At 42.9% G+C, this 21,291-nt stretch overlaps 1 protein-coding gene across 2 annotated transcripts in view; it reads right to left on the minus strand.

The window, feature by feature from the left end:
• Window positions 1–21,291, minus strand: part of SEMA3E (semaphorin 3E) — a 165,507-nt gene that overhangs the window by 32,949 nt on the left and 111,267 nt on the right. Inside the window, exons 5-7 of one of the 2 annotated variants that reach the window (XM_035138053.3) lie at window positions 9,900–9,993; window positions 3,825–3,944; window positions 763–905 (exon numbers count right to left, since the gene is read on the minus strand). In XM_035138053.3, coding sequence (XP_034993944.2) covers window positions 763–905; window positions 3,825–3,944; window positions 9,900–9,993 — 357 coding nt within the window. Of the gene's footprint in view, window positions 1–762; window positions 906–3,815; window positions 3,945–9,899; window positions 9,994–21,291 lie in introns of both variants that reach the window. The other variant, XM_035138052.3, reaches the window with a different exon arrangement.

Genomic DNA, 21,291 nt, shown 5'->3' on the forward strand with positions numbered 1-21,291 from the left:
TCTGTTCTGCAAATCTGCATTAAAAGCTGGCCATGAATGGCGATGACTTGCCCTATTATGTGACATGTATTGTGATTTTTTTTAGTTTTAATTTTTAACGTTAATATAGTTTTGAGAAAACATGTGCAGGACAAGGCTGGGAAGCTGCAACCCACTAAGAAAACATGATTAAGATCAGGCGTGGGGTGGGGTGGGGGGAGACCTCCAAAGCATGCAAAGCTCTTTTGGTTTCTTCTATTGGGCTTAATGCTGAGCTTTTGTAATTTTATTTTCCCTCAACAGAAGCCCTGAGTTAAATTTAGGAAAGCGTGCGCACACACACAAGATAAGGAGCAGACCAAAATTTTGCATGTGGCCTGCCACTCAAGTGACTGTTTTCTTTCCATAGCCAATCCCTTTTATGTTTCTCCTCAAGTTTTACTTTATGCCACTCAATAGGGAATGAACTCTACAGGCACAACTCATTGCTGAGCTATGCCAGAACCACAGTTAGGTGGGTGGTCACAATCATCTCCCACCCTGTCTCAGGACGAGGGGCTCTTTAATATGGAGCCTGGAATAAAATCAGAATTCAGGCTTGTCTTGTTCTCTCTCTCTCTCTCTCTCTCTCTCTCTCTCTCTCTCTCTCTCTCTCTCACACACACACACACACACACACACACACACACACTTTTAGCTTTCCCAAACCCAAAGCATCTAAACCCCAGAGCAAAAAGAAGGAACACACTGTAAGCAGAAGTTTTATCATAAAAGGTTTCTTACGGCACACACTCTTCCGACTCTGGAATAGATGGCGTGAGCACCTGTCTCAGCCTCTAACGCTTTCTCAGTAAAGAAGAAGTAAACCTTGTGATCTTCTCGGTCTTCGTTGTCAGGAATCATGAAGGAGCTTACAAATTTTGGTTCTTTAAAAAAAGGAGATACCAAAAAAGCAAAAGGAAAAAGGGATGAATCAAATTTATTTTAGAAAAACACTAGTAATAAAAACATGTGTAAGTGCAACCAGATAGCACACTTTATTTCATAAATTATGGACTGGCCCAAGGCAGACATGACCACTGAGCTATCTATGGCTTTAAGAGGGGGGTTATGGGTCACAATCCAGGAACATTTTGAAATCCTGAAAACCGGAGTGCCTTCATGTCTAGTCTCTTCGTGTGTGTCATTAGGAACTAAATGGACAGACTCTGGATCTAGGGCACGGTTGGGACAGGGAACAGGAAGTCTTCCCATTCAAGCTTACAGACCTGGGAGGGTTCGGACACTTGGAACTGAGCGAATTCAGGCACACGTCTGCAAGCGTTTTATCTCAATGAAATATCAGGACTGCAGATCTAAGCTTGCCAAACTGCTGCAGGGCAACGCAGCGACACAAAGGAAGCCCAAAGTCATTGCGCCTTCAACTGCGGTGATGAATTTGCAAGGGCTGCTTGAGGTTAATAATTTTAGAAGGAGTACAAATGATGTGGACTGGGCATAATGTGGCCTATACATCATACACAGGATGCTGGCAGATTAGCTCTGACCGTGCAGCTCATAATAGATTGCTCGGGGGGGGGGGGCTTAAGTGGTGAGCAGGTAAGCCCACAATGAGATTCTCTCTGCTTTTTGGAGTGAGATAAAGGCACCAGAAAGAGGGAAACATTTACCAGCACATGTGCATCTTCCAAATTCCTGCTTAAATGTGGCCACAAAGTGGGGCACTGGGAGGTACTTCAAAAATGCACAAAGACACAATTTTTAGTAATATTTGCATCTCCAAATGTATATGAAGACAAAGAAATTAAAAACTTCAGTTCCACAGAGGGCAGGCCAAACAATTTCCCACTCAAATCACCCCAGGCAAATTGCTAATTTCCACCCTACTCTAAATCACCCCAAATCTGTTCCTCTTCAATTCATTTACCCCCAGTTAATTTCCCAGTATATCCTGCTCTAAATCAATTAAATTCCCCTTCACTGACACCCATTCCATAACCCCCAAATCATCTGTAAAAGTAGTCTTACATTAATTCATTTCCTGAAATTAATACACACATACACACCCAATTCAATTTATTGCAAAATTCACGAATGACCCAGAAGCATGTGAGACACTTCAGGAAAGATTTGGGGGTCCCTTCCTCATGGGTTTACCCTAGCAATACCTCTTGGTCCAGATCCTGGCTCACAGAGAGGGGAAGCCAAATTTCCTCTCCAGTATACAGTGGCACCTCGGGTTACAAACACTTTGGGTTACAGACTCCGCTAACCCGGAAGTAGTACCTCGGGTTAAGAATTTTACCTCAGGATGAGAACAGAAATCACGCGCCAGCGGCACGGAGGCAGCAGGAGGTCCCTTTAGCTAAAGTGGTACCTCAGGTCAAGAATGGTTTCAGGTTAAGAACGGACCTCCGGAACCAAGTAAGTTTGTAACCAGGGGTACCGCTATACTGCTCTAATATTTGGAATGTGCCTAAGTCCTCAGGAAGATAGCCTTAAGTACAAACATTTGCAATAGATATTTCTAGTAAATATGAATGGAACTGCAAAGCAATAACAACCAAAATCTCAAGGGGGACCAAAAGACAAACTTAAAAACTGTTTCATGCAAGTGAATGAACATATGGAGAATATCAGCTTTGAAAATATTTGTGTAGCTCCAACTTACATATCAATATTTTTTTTATACACATACACACAAAAAAACCCCTAAGATCCTTTTCCAATCTTACTCTCTGGGGTCATTTATTTTAATTTATATTAGCCTGAAACTTGGCATGCATTTGATACAACCATCTGTGGCTGTATACAAAAGAGGAATCAGAGCTGTTGGGGCATACTGATTTGCCACTGGGGGTGGGGGTGGGGGAGCAAGACACTGTGCGAAAGGGATGTGCAGATTTGAAAGCATTTCGCCTCTTTTGTTGTCAAATTGGAACCATGTGACTTTGCCATGAGAAACCAAACACCGACGTTTACCCTTGGGATAGACCAGAATAACTCAACTCATCAAGGCTCTATAGGGACGATCCTTTGACAGTCATCATGGCCCTCAACCTACACGACGCTCACAACTTAAGCTAAAATTAAGAAACCCAAGGGAGTGAGTCTTCCTGAGCGCACATTCAAAATAGCTCGGGGCAATGAGAGAGTCAAACAGCGAGTCAGTTCACACACTCAGGTGCATGAGGACCTAAGTATGCATGGTAGGTGAGCTGTTGCACACGTCTTACTTCTCCCACACCTGACGTGAGCAAAATAAAGCGTGGCGTTATGCACATTCATATACCAGATGTCTGACTTTCCCATCCCTTTTCGTGGGGGAAGGATCAAACAAATCATGTCTAAAAATGTGCATCTCAAAGGTCCAGGGGGATGGGGCATGCCGATTAGTTCTCTGCCTATGGAGTCCCTCTCAGCCGACTGAGTGTGCAAATAAAATCAACTCCGTTTCCTTTCTCTGTAGAATTAGCAGGGAATGATTTGGGTCTGTATGAACTATTGGTATTGCACAATTGGCCAAACACATGATGTTTATGCTAACCTAAAGGACCCAATGCACAAGTTATAGCTGGTATCCCCACTGCCCTCCCCAATCTGGACTCTCAAGCAAAAAGTACTGTTCCCCTGAGATCTTTTCGAGGGACCACCACTGATATTGCAAATATTGACTGCTACGGGGATTAGCAATGATTTGGAGAGGACTTTGCAGGGAGGATGAGGCTAGAACCTTGCGTCGCTGAAGCCTTTTAAACCTCCTGGCACATCTGGGCAAAACACTATGGTTCATTTTTATGATTACTATTATTAAACAACGAAGATTTCTTACGGACCCCTTGTACCTTTCAGCAGGCGCTCATCGTCTGGCTCGGTCCGGATGTGTGCCGTACGGCCCATTGTGCGGAAGATGGCAGCATCTCGCCCCCAGTAGTCACTGTAGAGCCCAGCGAACAATTCGCCACCTGAAGGTCAGATGCATATCCGTGGTAAGTGGAGAGAGGGTTGCCACACTCACACAACATACATGTTACATTGCAGGTGAGGCGTTTGACCAGTCCTGTGGACACAGATTTTCCTGCACCGTACCACTTCGGGGTGCAGGTGAAGAGTTGCATACTTCAGTGCTTCTCTACAGCCCTTCTAGAGGAGGGCAGGGCAGGGACAGGCGGAGAACACGACAAAATATAACAGGGAGGTTTCAATCTAGACTTCTCCCTGGCATTCTGTTTTTCCATGCGCAGGGATGTGTTGATGCTGTTGTCAAGGCCCAAACTGTAGGCCCAAGCGTTACAGGAAATGCTGTGCCCATGCAAGTATGAAGCTGGCGTAAAAGCTTAAGGCAATTTACAGTAACCTTTTGAAACATGAATACAGTAAGTCTCCACTTTCCTTTCTCCCAAATCTCCTCGCCCCCACCATGCTGTGTAAGAAGATAGATTTATTTTCCTACATTAAATTACTTGTATTCTACATTACGAGTTCAAGATTCCGCTCCAGGGTGAACTGCAAGGCATTGGCTGCCCGATGACATTTTCTGCCTCACTTGTCTTTTTAAAAGGGGATTTCATAATGTACTTGGCTTTCCCCCTTTCTCAATGTGCCTTACATTTATTTGCCACTGGATGGCACCCATATACCACAAAAGAAGCAGAGGGAAGCCATCCTTTCAGAATGGGAAGAAAATTAGCCTTTTGACAGTCTCAGTTAATCTGTGCAGATCTTTTACTGCCCTCTTACAAAAAACTGAATACTTTCAACTTTTTTAAAGCTATAAGCAAGCATATCTGACTAACTTTACTGTTACTGTTATGGTTTTTAATTATTATCATTATCACTATTACTACTTTCCCCCTCTCTCTCGGATTACCAATCTTTTACTTGCTGTCTGCAAATAAGTGTGGATCTGATTTCAGTGCAACTGATGCCTTTGGAAGTACTGATGCTGTAGTTCCTAATAATGACCCTAAATATTCTGCAGATATGGCAAACCCAGAAATCTTTACTGGTGCTAGCAAACCCATGCGGAGATCTGCTTCGCCACAGGAATAACACCTTTGCAAATAAAGTAAACAAGTTACAGCAGTTCTTGAGAAAAAGGAATCCTTACGTATTTGAGATGGCATGAAAACCGCAGTCTCCAAACACCTGAATAATCACTTCCAACTTTGCAAGGTGCCTGGGCTTATTTAGCCAAAACAGTATGACAGCTCACCCTTGCAAAAAGGGGGAGGGGGTTATCAGCGTCCTTGGAAGAAGCATTCTTTTTTCCCTTTTTTCTGGTAAACCTGCATGCTTGCGCTGAGGCTACAGTTCGGCTTAGCATTACATGCACACTGTGTGGTGTACAACTTCTACAAGGAAATTTTCTATGCATGTGTGATTTCCAGCCTTTCTCAGAGTACAGACATCCTTGGCAGAATGAAGGTCATGCATGACTTATGAAGTAAATTCTTAAGCTAAGTTTCAAATTCGTGAGGTAACTTTGATTTCCCAGAGGAAGTGTGTGTGTTGGTCGAGAGCCAAGGGCTTTACAGTTCATTACGTGGAGGGTCTTCCCACTCTTTCATGAGATAAGGGAAATTTGAGCATTCGTAGAGGCATTGTCACTTTGCACACTGGTGTTTATTTTCCTACTGGAGAGAACGCAAAGCCCTGGGATGGCTGCTTTGGAGCTGCCAGCACCGATTGCAGTCACATGCAAAAGAGAGAGTCTGTCAGGTGCTGTTGCTAGATGCAATTTAAGCATTTCACTACATGCATCTTGTCAGAAGCAAAGGGAGCAATCAAGCTAAAGTTAAGCACTTCAAATCCCCCACCAGTTTCAGTGGGAGGTGGTGAAGCAAGCACTCTTATTCTTCTGCTGGAATCATAAATCTGGTGGGATCACGTCCACAAAGTACTGCAATTTAACAAAAAATTAAAAGGGGATATTGGTAGCATTCCAATTCCACAAATATACTTTGGATTGCATCCAATCTGTTCTTCCATTCATGAAATAGTTTTTTTTTACCCAGTGACGGTTTGAAGAAGAAAATAGTTTGCAGTCAAATGTTAGGTGTGCTATGTAAAAATAGACGTCGTTTAATAATTGCAAACTGAACTATCTGGATCTAAAACTATAGAACAGGTAAGTCTTCTTTGTTAATAAACATGTGCAGAGGGGAGTGGTCGCAGATCAGTAACAGAGCATCTTTTTGCCACTGCATCTGCAGATAGGGCTGGGGAAATCCCCTGTATGAAAACCTAGAAAGTGGCTGCCAGTCAGTGTAGGAAACAATAATGAACCAGGGAGAACAACACGTCCTATGTTCTTGTGCATACAAAGCGCAGTTTCATACGTTCAAAAATTATAAGCGGATCCGCAATATGCAACTTGATACAGAGCAATTATCAGATCTCCATTATACTGCTTAGAGAGATGCCTATGCTTGTGGAACAGAAATGTGAATACTTAGTGATTGCTTCCCCTCCCATACCCCCATCTCTAACAATGTTATTTATATTGTTCTTACTTATTTGAAATATTTATATCCTACCTTCTAGTCTAAATCTCTAAGTCAGAAAATATACATATGGAAAGGGCACCTAAATGGGTGTATTATTTTTAAAGTGATGACAAACCTGGACAGCATCTTAAAAAGCAGAGACATCACCTTGCCGACAAAGGTCCGTATAGTTAAAACTATGGTTTTCCCAGTAGTGATGTATGGAAGTGAGAGCTGGACCATAAAGAAGGCTGATCGCCGAAGAATTGGTTCTTTTGAATTATGGTGCTGGAGGAGACTCTTGAGAGTCCCATGGACTGCAAGAAGATCAAACCTATCCATTCTGAAGGAAATCAGCCCTGAGTGCTCACTGGAAGGACAGATCCTAAAGCTGAGGCTCCAGTAATTTGGTCACCTCATGAGAAGAGAAGACTCCCTGGAAAAGACCCTGGTGTTGGGAAAGATTGAGGGCACTAGGAGAAGGGGACGACAGAGGACGAGATGGTTGGACAGTGTTCTTGAAGCTACGAACATGAGTTTGACCAAACTGCGGGAGGCAGTGGAAGACAGGAGTGCCTGGCGTGCTCTGGTCCATGGGGTCACGAAGAGTCGGACACGATTAAATGACTAAACAACAACAACGATGATGATAAATAGAAGGGTGGGAAAAACCACAGAACAAAAACAATGGAAATCATGCTTCAGTGTGAGGTAAAAGCTCTCTGGAGTTATCCTCCCCCCCCTCAAAAATGTCTTGAAGAGTAAGGAAGTTTCACATTGTTCAGGGCACTTATTCTGATTCTACATATTAAAAATGTGGCACCTGTGTGGTTATTGTGGCCTTTTAAGAATTCTTGCAACTATTCTTCCCCTGACACATCACCAAAGATGAAATACGAATAAATTGATTTTGTATTGTTATATACTGTCAGGGGTGTGTGTGTGTGTGCTTGTGTTTACTGGAGAATTTTTATGGCCTGTACATACATAGAAATATAAAGAATGGTCCTGAATTGATCTAGCTGGGAGAGTTGACACCTCTGGTTTCACAGGGCCCTTCTCTGAACTGGTGTTACTCAGAGACATGGCACAACCTGAGACCAAAGAAGCCTGGGGGTGAGGCACAAGAGCTATCCTGTTGCAGTTTGAGCAGAATGAGAAGCTTCAGCATAAAGGTCATCCCCAGGGCTGCTTCACCGGCAGCGTGTGACATGGTGGAGTTATTTGTGCTCATAAAATCATAGAGTTGGAAGAGACCACAAGGGTCATCCAGTCCAACCCCCTGCCAATCAGGAAACACCATCAAAGCATTCTTGACATATGCCTGTCAAGCCTCTGCTTAAAGACCTCCAAAGAAGGAGACTCTACCACACTCCTTGGTAGCAAATTCCACTGCCGAACAGCTCTTACTGTCAGGAAGTTCTTCCTAATGTTTAGGTGGAATCTTCTTTCTTGTAGTTTGAATCCATTGCTCCGTGTCCGCTTCTCTGGAGCAGCAGAAAACAATCTTTCTCCCTCCTCCATATGACATCCTTTCATATATTTGAACATGGCTATCATATCACCCCTTAACCTTCTCTTCTCCAGGCTAAACATACCCAGCTCCCTAAGCCGTTCCTCGTAAGGCATCGTTTCCAGGCCTTTGACCATTTTCGTTGCCCTCTTCTGGACACGTTCCAGTTTGGCAGTATCCTTCTTGAACTCTGTCTCCTCCACCCAAGCATGGACCATTATCCAGGGATTGATCTGGGCACTTCTGCATAAAAAGCATTTGCACTACTACCAAGTCTTGGGAATAAGTCACATCTCAGTCTCAGCAGCAGAAAAGATCTGGGCTAGAAAAGACACAGATAACAGGGCTGCTACTACTGTGTGCTACATATCAAAAGCCACGCGCCTGAAGAAAATTATCCTTTCAAGAACTTCTGTGGTCTCTGTCAACCTGCCAATGAGATCTATTACCAAGTAGAGCTTTGCTTTATTGGAAACAGACAGGGGAATTCATTTGCTTTGGGTACTTAGGTCCAAAAATTCTTGATGGAATTTATCTAAACATTTAACATTTTTATGAAGCATTATCTGCGGTTGAAGGTCTGCTCTGTTTCCTGATTGTAATTTACAACTTACTCTGAGTTTATTCAGAAATGAAATTGTTCCTCGCTGCCTCTTTCCTTAGTACCAGGTCAAGAGAAAGTAACTCTTGAAGGTAATTTAAGGGGAAAAAACTAAACAACGGAAAAAAAGGAAGAACTGAAATCCAATCCAAATTAATCACTTCACAGTGCAATCCTATACGTGTGTATTCAAAAGGAAATCTCACTAAACTGAATGGGGCTTACTCCCAAGGTAACAGTGCCACCCTGAAATCTTGTCTATTTCAATGGAAAAGGTAAGCAGCTTCATCGGGTCTTAGGCATCCTTAGTTTTGGCTTAGTTTTGCCATCATGAACCATCATTATTTCACTGAAAAACATGGTTGTTGTTTAGTTGTTTAGTCGTGTCCGACTCTTCGTGACCCCATGGACCATAGCATGCCAGGCACTCCTGTCTTCCACTGCCTCCCACAGTTTGGTCCAACTTATGTTCGTAGCTTCAAGAACACTGTCCAACCATCTCTTCCTCTGTCGTCCCCTTCTCCTTGTGCCCTCCATCTTTCCCAACATCAGGGTCTTTTCCAAGGATTCTTCTCTTCTCATGAGGTGGCCAAAGTATTGGAGCCTCAGCTTCAGGATCTGTCCTTCCAGGGCTGATTTCCTTAAGCATGGATAGGTTTGATCTTCTTGCAGTCCATGGGACTCTCAAGAGTCTCCTCCAGCACCATAATTCAAAAGCATCAATTTTTCATTGATGCTTTTGAAAAACATGGTAGTGTGCTGAAAATTCAGGCATGGGCCACTGACCTGCAAGGTGATCTCTGGAATCAGACCCAGGGTCAACAAGCTTATTGTGGATCTATGTCCCTACTCAAAATCAACATCTGTAAAAACCTTTCCTACCTGATTTCATTCAGGTGTTTAGCACTACAGTACAGCTGCCATAAGCCTGGGCCATTGGCTGTGATGGCTGGAGCAGATCAGATTGTAGTCCTGATCTGTGATGGCAGATCTGGAGGACATGATTGATTGATTGATTTTAATGAATCTAATATACAGTGAATCAGAACTCAGTGGGCTGTATTGCTTTGAAGTTAGATTACTGTCTGAAAAGTTGCCTAATATTATGCAACCATTGCATGTCTACCTATCAAACAGGCAAAAGAAAACATTGGCTATATGGTTGAACCAGTGAAACAAAGAGAATTAAACACAACATAAATGTAGGCACAGGTAGAACAGACACATCAAAGACATGTAAATGAATACTGACAACACCTTAAGAGAGTTGGGGAAGAAAACTCAGAAATACATTTCATAACATACGACAAGCCATTACCAATTAAAGTGGAGATGAAGGAGGAATTGGGGTCAAACGGGCACCGTCCACGTCCCCTCTCCAGTCTGTGTGCTTCTAGATAAAACAGATGATCCTTTGAAAAGAAGTACAGAAAGCATTACATAAAGTTCTGGTTTATACAAACAAAGCTGCAGCTACCTTTGTACCAGTGTTGCGGCTTAGGAACAACTAAATCACGAGCCCTTGTTTAAACACTTAGATGGCTGATGATTCTCTGCCACTAGGCACATGTTGAAATGGTACATCCAGGTACATTTTTATACTGTGCTCATTATGAGACTTTCCCCCTTTATATTTGATTCATTTGATTTATCCATGTGGAAACACAACTTTGGTACCCCCTCCTCATGTGGAAAGTGCTATAGAAATACTTTTATAAAATCAGTAATACAGAAACTTATTCAAACAAGACTCATTGAAGGATACTTATGCATGTAAGACACTCTCTTACAGGAGTACCAGCTTGGCCCCACAACCGTGAGTGCCTGGGGCCATGGGTGCCATGAAGCATGCACGGCCCTGGCACTGAAATTTGTGAGGGCCCAGCCCCTTCATGGGCATCCAGGGGCCCCAGGGAATTGGCACCCATGTCTAGCACAGTAGTGCATTCAACACTGTTATGCTTCAGAGAATGACAGACCACTCCTTTATGCCAACTCCTCCTCCTTTTGGCCATCAAAAATATGTTATTTGTTTTGTATCATAATTTATAAGCTGCTGTACATTCAGAAAATATACTTGAGCAGTGTTCAGAAATAGAATATAAAGCATAATCCAGCCAACAGAAAATCCACAGAAATAAAATCAAGAATGATGGACGTTCCCAGTCCAGCAAAATCTCCAGGGCTGCCCACCTCAGTCCAAAATAACATGCTTAGAAACAAAGAATACTTATCCATTTTTCTCAAATCTGGGTCTCTAGCTGTTGTTGGACTACAACTCCCATCATTCCTGACCACTGGTCCTGCTAGGGATGATGGGAGTCGTAGTCCAACAGCAGCTGGAGACCCAGGTTTGAGAAACACTAGTTTAACTGGATGGTGACAGGTTTGCCCCATGTTTGCCAATCGCTGGTAACGCAAGTGTCATAGTTGTCCATTTCTTAAACAGTACTTTGCGGATGTTTAGCAACCATCAGCATCTGCATCCTGGTATTAGTTCACTTGTTCAAAGAAGAAAAACAGAAGACAAGTCCCTGTCCTGAGAAGCTTACAATCTAAACAGTCACAGAGAAGCAGATAAAAAAGGAAATGAAATGAAAAGCAGGGCTAAGTATGTACAAATGCAGCTCTATATGCACTCAGGATCTGTTGTATGCAGTTCTATGCATGTTTACCTCAGTGCAGTAGCAGTTGGTGAGGAGGAGGAGGATCGCAATCCTGCACTCCTGCTAGTGCATTTGCACCATGCTGACCTTGTCTCCACCTTGCCCCTCCTTCTCCCACTAAGCCCTAGCAGTGCCTGTGACGGAAAGTCAGGTAAGAGCTGCTCCCTTGCCAATTACAACTGTATCAGAGTCAATCCCCCACTAAGCTAAAAGAGATTTACATCTGAGTATACCTGCATAGGATTATGCTGTAGAGGGTTAAGCCATAGAAGAGGTGAATCTTGAAAAGCCATTTCAGGAAACACTCAGTATATTTTTAAGCAAGATGACAATTAGGTGAAACTTAAAGTTGAGCCTTTTTATTTTAATCTGCCACCACTCAACTCTCAGAACTAATACCATATGCCCACAACTTTTGCACATTTAACCTGTGCGCATTCAGGTTTATGTACTTGGCAAAATATTAATTTTTTTTTAAAGGGGGTGAAGAGTTTGGGGAACAGAGCAACGGGAGCTCACCCCGTCGCAGGGATTTGAACCGCTGACCTTCTGATCAGCAAGCCCAAGAGGCTCAGTGGTTTAGGCCACAGCACCACCCATGTCCCATGACCAACCATTGCACCCAATGTGTTTTGGCTATATGGGATTTTAGCTTTAGGCACCACCCCCAGAATGTAACCCCATGTAAGTTGTCAGGTTACTGTGGTTCTATAGCTTTAGCAGTAGCTGTTTTATGTACAGTGTGCCTTAAAGGTAAAGGTAAAGGGACCCCTGACCATTAGGTCCAGTCGTGACCGACTCTGGGGTTGCGCGCTCATCTCGCATTATTGGCTGAGGGAGCCGGCGTATAGCTTCCAGGTCATGTGGCCAGCATGACAAAGCCGCTTCTGGCAAACCAGAGCAGCACATGGAAACACCGTTTACCTTCCCGCTGTAGCGGTTCCTATTTATCTACTTGCATTTTTACATGCTTTCGAACTGCTAGGTTGGCAGGAGCTGGGACCGAGCAACGGGAGCTCACCCCGTCACAGGGATTCGAACCACTGACCTTCTGATCAGCAAGCCCTAGGCTCAGTGGTTTAACCACAGCGCCACCTGGTTGGATGCTAATGGGTTTTTCTTTAGGGTGGACAGCACCCAAAAATTATATATGGAAATATGGCTTATGTAAACTATAATTCCTTGAAATTATTAGCTGCTCAGGTATTACCCCATTAAAAGGAACAGCTTTAATCAATCTGGTAAGCAACCACTGGAAAAGAAAGAGTATTGATATCATATTATTTTTCTCTTCATGACAGCATGAAATTTTAAACCAGCAGTCTTTAAGAGAATTTAGCAAAAATTAGTAGTTAGAAATGAAAAAAAAATGAATTTTATAGGGTGAAGACTGGGAATATTATACTTTTGTATTATTATACTGGAAATACATTTTGCAGAAAAATAATCAATGGAAGACTAGCTGAATTATTTGAACCTTCTCCTGTTTGCTGGGAGTGCACACAAGCCCAAAATATAAGCCTCATAAATCAAAGCTATCCCAAGATGTGTGTTTGGGGGGGAGAGAGGGAGGGAGGGGGAACCTGGTTCTAATAACATCTCAGAATAAATCAAGGCAACATCTAAATCCAAGCTCAAACTTGCAAATCAATAAGCTTAAAGGAAGAGGTTTATGTCAGGCTAACAGAAACCAACAATGTGTCCAAATGGAAAGACCTGTTGATGGCAATTTGCAGTCGTTGGGGCAAGTATAACTATGCCAGAAGATTCTGCAGGAATATCCTGCGGCAGGAATGAAGCTAGATCGTGTTTGTTGCAAGAGCAAAGATCAAAGGCCCAGGTACATCCCTGCTTCTTCTCTCTTAACAACAGAAATGAACTGCTGGTCCTAGTCACCATCACCTGTGCAGTACCTTTCAAGAGCAGTTCAGGGAGCCCCACACCAGAAGGGGGCAACCAAAATGGTCAATGGCCTGGAAACAATGCCTTATGAGGAACGGCTTAGGGAGCTGGGCATGTTTAGCCTGGAGAAGAGAAGGTTAAGGGGTGATATGATAGCCATGTTCAAATATATAAAAGGATGTCATATAGAGGAGGGAGAAAGGTTGTTTTCTGCTGCTCCAGAGAAGCGGACACGGAGCAATGGATTCAAACTACAAGAAAGAAGATTCCACCTAAACATTAGGAAGAACTTCCTGACAGTAAGAGCTGTTCGGCAGTGGAATTTGCTGCCAAGAAGTGTGGTGGAGTCTCCTTCTTTGGAGGTCTTTAAGCAGAGGCTTGACAGGCATATGTCAAGAATGCTTTGATGGTGTTTCCTGCTTGGCAGGGGGTTGGACTGGATGGCCCTTGTGGTCTCTTCCAACTCTATGATTCTAAATCAGCAACAAACTATGTACCTTATCATACCTCCGGGAATAGGGCAGCATAGAAATAATTAAAAACAATGCAAAACTAGGAGGGTGCACTAATGAGCTTGTACTGGAGTGCCCTCCCTCACGACAGATCTTGGTATTTTGAGAAGCATTGATTCTCAGACTTCAAATGGATAGCTCAGTTGGTTAGGTCATGATGATGACAAACACCAAGGTTGTAGGTTCAATCCCCGTATGGGACAGCTGCATTGCAGGGGGTAGGTCTAGATGATCCTCAGGGTCCCTTCCAGCTCTATGATTCTTTGTATGTATTTACTTATCGCCACCTAAGTTAAAGTGGTTTCATTCAGAAAGGCATTAAGTTTTTTTAAAAAAACCTTTTTGCTGGTTGTTTGAACACTTGCTTTTAACTTGGCATTTAAGTTGTGCCATGTGCCATTTCTAAATTGCTGCTGGTTTTAAACATCGCATTCTGCTTTCATCGTTTACAACAGTTCTGCTTAAGACTAAAAAATTGGGTTGATGAAACTGTTTTGAACAATTTTCACCGACATTAGGTTTTTACTCTTGCCAAACCAAATCTTCTCCATTTATACAATGAACGAAAATTTTCTCTTGTGCAAAATGCTCAGTGTTTTGGCTTAAGCCTAACAAGTACAGTAAATTAGGTGGTGCTCGTACTGTCTTTTCTTATCTGTTTGCACAGCTGCAGTTTCTGATTGAATAATGTGGTTTACATTCTTCAAGGTACGCTTCCACGTTAAGGTGGACCACAATTTATATTCCACTGAAACAGAGAGATGTGTTTTTTCAGTAAATCTTACCCGATTTGACAGAAACCAAAGCATATTCTTCATAAATGTTTGCAGATGCGCATGATCGCTGGGGAAATGGTCTGCAAAATTTCAACATTGACTTTTTTATTTTCCTGTAGAGTTTTTCCATCTCAACCTTTCAGGACATTGCGGCCTACAATTCTGGCTGCTCTGAAGCACCCAGCGCTGGTGTTTTTCACCATGAATCGAGTGATTTGTGTGTGTCAAGTTCCACATGATGCTAATTTCAAAGGAAAACGGTTCCCTATTAACATCAGTTTCAAGGACTAGCACTGCAATTTCAGCCACTCTTTGCCATTTGTGAGAACAGTGCTGTAAAAGAAATGTCAGGAGAAAACTGACATGCTACAGGATATGAGGTAGCAGTTTGGGGTGCCATTAGTCATCTCTTTCCAATGACTAGGATAGAGTCATAGAGGAAAACACAGAAGAGGAACTAGAGATTATTCTGTCTCAGTGTAGCTGGGAAGGAAAAGGTATGATTTATGGTACCTATGACTTAAGAAACCTGAGAAGTATTCATTGGGCATTAACATGGCCATTTTAAAAATAAAATAAAAATCAGCACACTATTTGTTTCACAAAGTCTTAGCTACTCTGTAGCGTAGCAACAGGGTATGAATAAATGACACCAAAAGGCAGCACTTGCCAAAAAGATTATATATGATAAAGTAAAGAGAAACCAAGTCCCATTCAACTCTCTTCTTCTTAGGACCAATGACATTATTTTGTTGTACGTAAGATTTTTAAGCTAACCCTATTGTATAAGTGAGACAAACACACGTTCTGGATTTCTGACACACCCTTCGCCATAAGATCCTAGGACAGGTTACAATAGAAAAACACGATATTAAAATCCGTTAAAATGTATATCAGACAGGCATGAGCACAAGAGCCTCAGGTTTTAACATCCAGCTCCTTTCATACATTCTGACCTAGCACCTGCAAACTGTCGCCAACAGCCACAATAACTTGTTGTTGTTGTTTAGTCATTTAGTCATGTCCGACTCTTCGTGACCCCATGGACCATAGCATGCCAGGCACTCCTGTCTTCCACTGCTTCCCGCAGTTTGGTCAGACTCATGTTGGTAGCTTCAAGAACACTGTCCAACCATCTCACCCTCTGTCGTCCCCTTCTCCTTGTGCCCTCCATCTTTCCCAACATCAGGGTCTTTTCCAGGGAGTCTTCTCTTCTCATGAGGTGGCCATAGTATTGGAGCCTCAGCTTCAGGATCTGTCCTTCCAGTGAGCACTCAGGGCTGATTTCCTTCAGAATTGATCTTCTTGCAGTCCATGGGACTCTCAAGAGTCTCCTCCAGCACCATAATTCAAAAGCATCAATTCTTCAGTGATCAGCCTTCTTTATGGTCCAGCTCTCACTTCCATACATCACTACTGGGAAAACCATAGCTTTAACTATATGGAACTTTGTAGGCAAGGTGATGTCTCTGCTTTTTAAGATGCTGTCTAGGTTTGTCATTGCTTTTCTCCCAAGAAGCAGGCGTCTTTTAATTTTGTGACTGCTGTCACCATCTGCAGTGATCAAGGAGCGCAAGAAAGTAAAATCTCTCACTGCCTCCATTTCTTCCCCTTCTATTTGCCAGGATGTGATGGGACTAGTGGCCATGATCTTGGTTTTTTTGATGTTGAGCTTCAGACCACATTTTGCGCTCTCCTCTTTCACCCTCATTAAAAAGTTCTTTAATTCCTCCTTGCTTTCTGCCATCAAGGTTGTGTCATCTGCATATCTGAGGTTGTTGATATTTCTTCTGGCAATCTTAATTCTGGCTTGGGATTCATCTAGTCCAGCCTTTCACATGATGAATTCTGCATATAAGTTAAATAAGCAGGGAGACAATATACAACCTTGTCGTACTCCTTTCCCAATTTTGAACCAATCAGTTGTTCCATATCCAGTTCTAACTGTAGCTTCTTGTCCCACATAGAGATTTCTCAGGAGAGAGATGAGGTGATCAGGCACTCCCATTTCTTTAAGAACTTGTCATAGTTTGCTGTGGTCAACACAGTCAAAGGCTTTTGCATACGGTAGTCAATGAAGCAGAAGCAGACGTTTTTCTGGAACTCTCTAGCTTTCTCCATGATCCAGCGCATGTTTGCTATTTGGTCTCTGGTTCCCCCTTATTCCCACAATAACTTGGTTCCCCCTTATTCCCACAGATGTGAAAATACATATAAATAAGTTTTGAAATAATCCTATAAACTCAACCCTTATGACAGGAACAACTCATGGGTGCTCCCCAAAGCATAAGCTTCACTCTCCAAAGTTCTCTGAAACCCCAGAGATTCTTAAGGTTTTGAGCGGCTGATTCTCCCTGCCCCCAATTGATTTATAATGTATTCTTCTTCTGTTATTTACATACTTTACCATACTATGATGGCTGCTTTAAGAAAAGCAGGCAAGAAATAAAAAGGCTCACTTGTTCAACCCAATAAGTTAGTTGTTACTTTCTTAACCCGTATGTTTTTCCTTAGATCAATTGCATTCATACACTACATCTCCCCATCCTTTTATGAAGAGCTGGAACATTCAGCTTAGTGAGGTCACCGAGTTGAGAGTTCAGTTTGGAGCCTGCGCTTGGATTTATACAAAACACTAAATTTTCTGCTGATTTACTGACATGTCCTGTGGTTTTTCAGGTTTAAAAATATAGTGTACAAGTCAGAGTTCAACTGATATAGCCAACCTCAATAAAGCTTCTGTGGCATATATTTAACAACATTACTGGAGATGGAGTGGAAAGCTGGTAACTTTAGTCCCCCCCCCTCCAGTTTACTACAGAATATATAGTTTTTACAACAGCATTCAAAAACATGGATGTATTTGTAGGTAATCTATGTTAAATAGTATATTGCCCTTTAATAGCAAATGAATGCAAAGCTTGAAAACACATCAGGACAACATGTAACTATTTCTTTGTTGTTGTTTGTGAGCGAGGAAGGTCAAGATTGAATGTCAATTCCTTATCATGCAAAAATCCACTCCATTTCTTGTTACAGGTTTCATATTCGATGAAATAAGCAATGTTAATATTAATGAGAAAAGTATTATCCTAAGCTGTTCTTGATAGCTCTTCAAACACAGAAATACCCTCTGGCCCTCATCCTGCTAGCGATTCTCTATCCCCTCGGTCTGTGTTCATGCAAACTTCATTCTGTTTGCATTCCTCCTCTGCTCTTTTGAGACAATGGCCTTCACATTACCGCTAAAGACAATTTAGCAGAGGCAAATAAGAGAAATAGTGGATGCTCCATGGAATTAGGAGTGTTGACACTGATACGCAATAGGGATGCTTCCAGTCGTCTCCGTGAAAATTGGAATATGCATTATTGATGTAGCTATAAATGAGAAAAGGGGGTATTTCAAATCCCTCTCCCATGTGAACGTTGCTGAGAAGCTCTTCCTTGTGCAGATTTTTCTGGCTGCATGGCTGTCTCTCATTCCGCCATCTTTTGCCCACTGCACTTGAGGAACTAGTGCAATGAAGAAGTACTTCTCTCTCCTTCTAACTGCAGCTCATGGTGCACAGAGGCCACTTGCAAGGGACCCAGAAATGTGCTGCACTAACTGTGGGATGCATCTGGACAAAGACATATGGAGAGAAGCTTTTAGAGAACTTTTGTGTGGGGTATGATCTTGTGTGATGATGTTCTTGGGTGGTGTTCTTGTGTGATCCGGCACTTGGGATTAAATATAAAGAGGACAGCTGACCATAGATGTAAAAACTCAAGCAATGCACCTTTCTGTACCTCACACCACTACAAGCACAACTCACGTATACTTCCCATCTCCTGCATCTGAGTATTGTTGACGTACCGTACCAGGTCACACTCCAGCAGTTCAAAGTAATGCTACCCAATTGTCAAACCGCAGACTGGTAACCAGAAAGGCCCCACAAATTGATATACTCCCTGCCCACCCACCTCCTGCCCCCAGCTTGCTGTGCTCTTTCCCCTCTGCTCTCCGCTCAAAGTTAACAATGTGTCAGTCTTTGTTTATTTGCACCCCTTCTTTGTGAGTTAAAAATGGCTTACCTGCAAGTTTAAAGCAATATCAAATATAAAATATCCAGGCATCCTGTCCCCCGTCCCCCGTCAGAAGTATGGGCAGGAGTCAGGCTCTGGGGCCTGTAGTGCTTTGCAGGACTGGGGCCTGTCTCAGCTTGTGCTGGAGAAGCAAGGAGTGGCCACTCAGGTGAGGCCACTTGATAACTCACTGCACCTGGTGGCAAGAGCTGGGAGGGATAAAAGCTCAGCATTTCCCTTCAGCTCTTTGCCACAGCAACACTATCCCTGCCTGGTTGCATCTGGCCTCTTGCTCCTTGGACCCTTGCCTTGCCGACGCCTTGCTCCTTGGACCCTCACCTTTGCCGACACCTTGATCCTCGACCCTTGGACCTCTGCCTTGCCGACGCCTTGATCCTCGACCCTTGGACCTTTGCCTTGCCAGACCTTCGCCTCTGCCTTGCTCCTTGACCCTGCAACTGCCTGCTGCTGGACCCTCAGCCCTGCACCTGTTCCTGCTTCTACACCACCATCTTGCCTCTGGTCCTGACGTCCTCAGCCAGGGCTTCAACCGCCCGCCGACCGGACTGTGACCCCCCCCACTTAAGTGGGGGATACGTTCTGGGGCCCTACATTCATAAGCGGAATTGTGTAAAGTGGGGAGCACCCCACTTTAATAGGGAGAGCCCATGGGGAAGGAGAGAGAGGGGGGAAGAGAGACACTCAGCCTGGAAATTGCTCAGGGCCTGTCTCGAGCCTGCCTGCCTGTGGGGAGCCAGTGTGTGTGGCAGCAGCTGGTCACAGAGAGTGAGGGCTGAGAAGGGCACCCAGCAGAACTGGTGCCAGGATGGGGGAGCAGATTCAAGGTGGGAGGGTGGAGACTGGTCAACTGAAGGCGACCTGCATAAGTGTGGGTGGGTGTATATTAATAGAGAAACAGTTGCAAGAAACATGAACCAGCAGATGAAATAACCTTCAGCAAAATGTTAAAAGTCTGGGCAAATGGGAAGGGTTATGCCTAGTGTCTGAAAACAATGTTGGTGCAACATAAGGCTCCTTGGGGAGTGTGCTCCATAGCCAACCAAGTCCTCTCTTGCTGCAGACAAAGGTGGCACTAAGAGAAGGGCATTAACGGATGAATACAGAAAACAAGGAGGTTGAAACAAGGAGGTTGATATGAACTGTGTTATGTCAAATCTGGGTAATTAAGGCCAAAGGTATCAATGGAAAGTATGTGTAAATCTGTGCTGGGCTGAATATTCAGGGACTTAAGAAACTGAAATTTCTGAAATTTCCAATCCAGAACCTGAAGTATCTGCGACAGACTTCGTATTCGGGTAAATACCGGACAGGAAATTTGTTTTTGTCCTACCGTAAATTTTCATATTATGCTTTTAAAGAATTTTTGAAGGACTGATTGAAGGACACATTATTTAACACGCTTCATTGTATAATATCTGTTGTAAGTCACTTTGTGAACTTTTAATGTGAAGTGATGCAAATCAAATTAATCAAATCAGATATAAAATGGCCAGACTATTACACCATACATAGAAAGTTCTCAGTGAAATATTTGCTGAAAGAATGTTCCTTATGCTATTGATTATGTGTGGACTTTCAAAACAGGTGAGCTTCGGGAGATCTCTGTGGTGCTTAGACACATTAAGAACTTTACTACTGATGGCATATTGGGCCAAAGGGACACTGAACTTGAATTGTTTCAAACACATTGAAAATTTAAAATCAACTAATATAAAACCACATAGAATCATCTGTTCCTTTTTTAAAGAACATGTTGAAAGTTAATACTTTGCAGCCATTTCCCCAAAGATCTGTTTTAAATCTTCTTTATTATTGAAATTTATTGAATAACAATAATGCTAGGTCATGAAATCTTTATTATTAAAGATAAACAGCAAAAGAGAGGAAAATAAATCAAAACCTAAAGTATGATTTTGCAGTCTATATTTTTGTTACACATAAATGATATAGACAGTATATGGAACTGTAAAGTAAAAACAAACTGGGAAATCTGGAGTGAAGTCAGATTTCTACTTCTTCTTGTAAGTTTACAAATTTGGGATTCCTATCAAAATAGCCATCCTGATTGCTGTGATCAAGAAATGCCAGATTGATTTAATGCATACTGGGTGCGCAAATCCATGCATGTATCAGTTCTCCCCCCTTTTATTCCATTTGTACTTTTCTCCGCTTATTTGTCTGTTTTGTAACACAAGAAAACCTTCAATATAACCTTTTTTTTAAAAAACGTTGGTTAGCTTACTGCTTGGAGTTAGGGATCCAAAATGGTAACCATGTCAACAAAACAGCGATTGAAAATTTCCCAAACTCTTCTTTGCATGGGTGTATAGTTCACTTTAATGATGGTAATGACGGCGCTGTGAGCCACAGCAGTAGCAGACCTCGGGGCCCCACTTCTCATGATCTATTCCAAATCATAGTTCTGGCTTCCCCTGCGGTGCCTGCGCTCTCCTAAATCTGCCTCTGGCCATGGACAACTAACCTGTGGCTCCTGCGGCTCCCAAGACGTTTCTGGACTACAGCTCTCATCATTCCTGACCACTGGCCATACAGGCCAAGGCTGATAGGCTTTGGAGTCCAACAACATTTGGAGAGTCAAAACCTTCCCACCCTTGCTGCATGACCTATTTTTCTTGCTTTTGATGAAGACCTGGAGCTCCCCCAACCCATGTTCAATCACCACTTTGTGAAAACAGTTCAAAATGCACTCTGCCTAGCTAAACCATGCATTGCAAATAAAAACAATGAAGACTCATGGAGCACCATAA

This window comes from Zootoca vivipara, chromosome 5 (assembly GCF_965207765.1).
Source record: "Zootoca vivipara chromosome 5, rZooViv2.hap1.1, whole genome shotgun sequence".
In the NCBI taxonomy this organism is placed as follows: domain Eukaryota; kingdom Metazoa; phylum Chordata; class Lepidosauria; order Squamata; family Lacertidae; genus Zootoca; species Zootoca vivipara.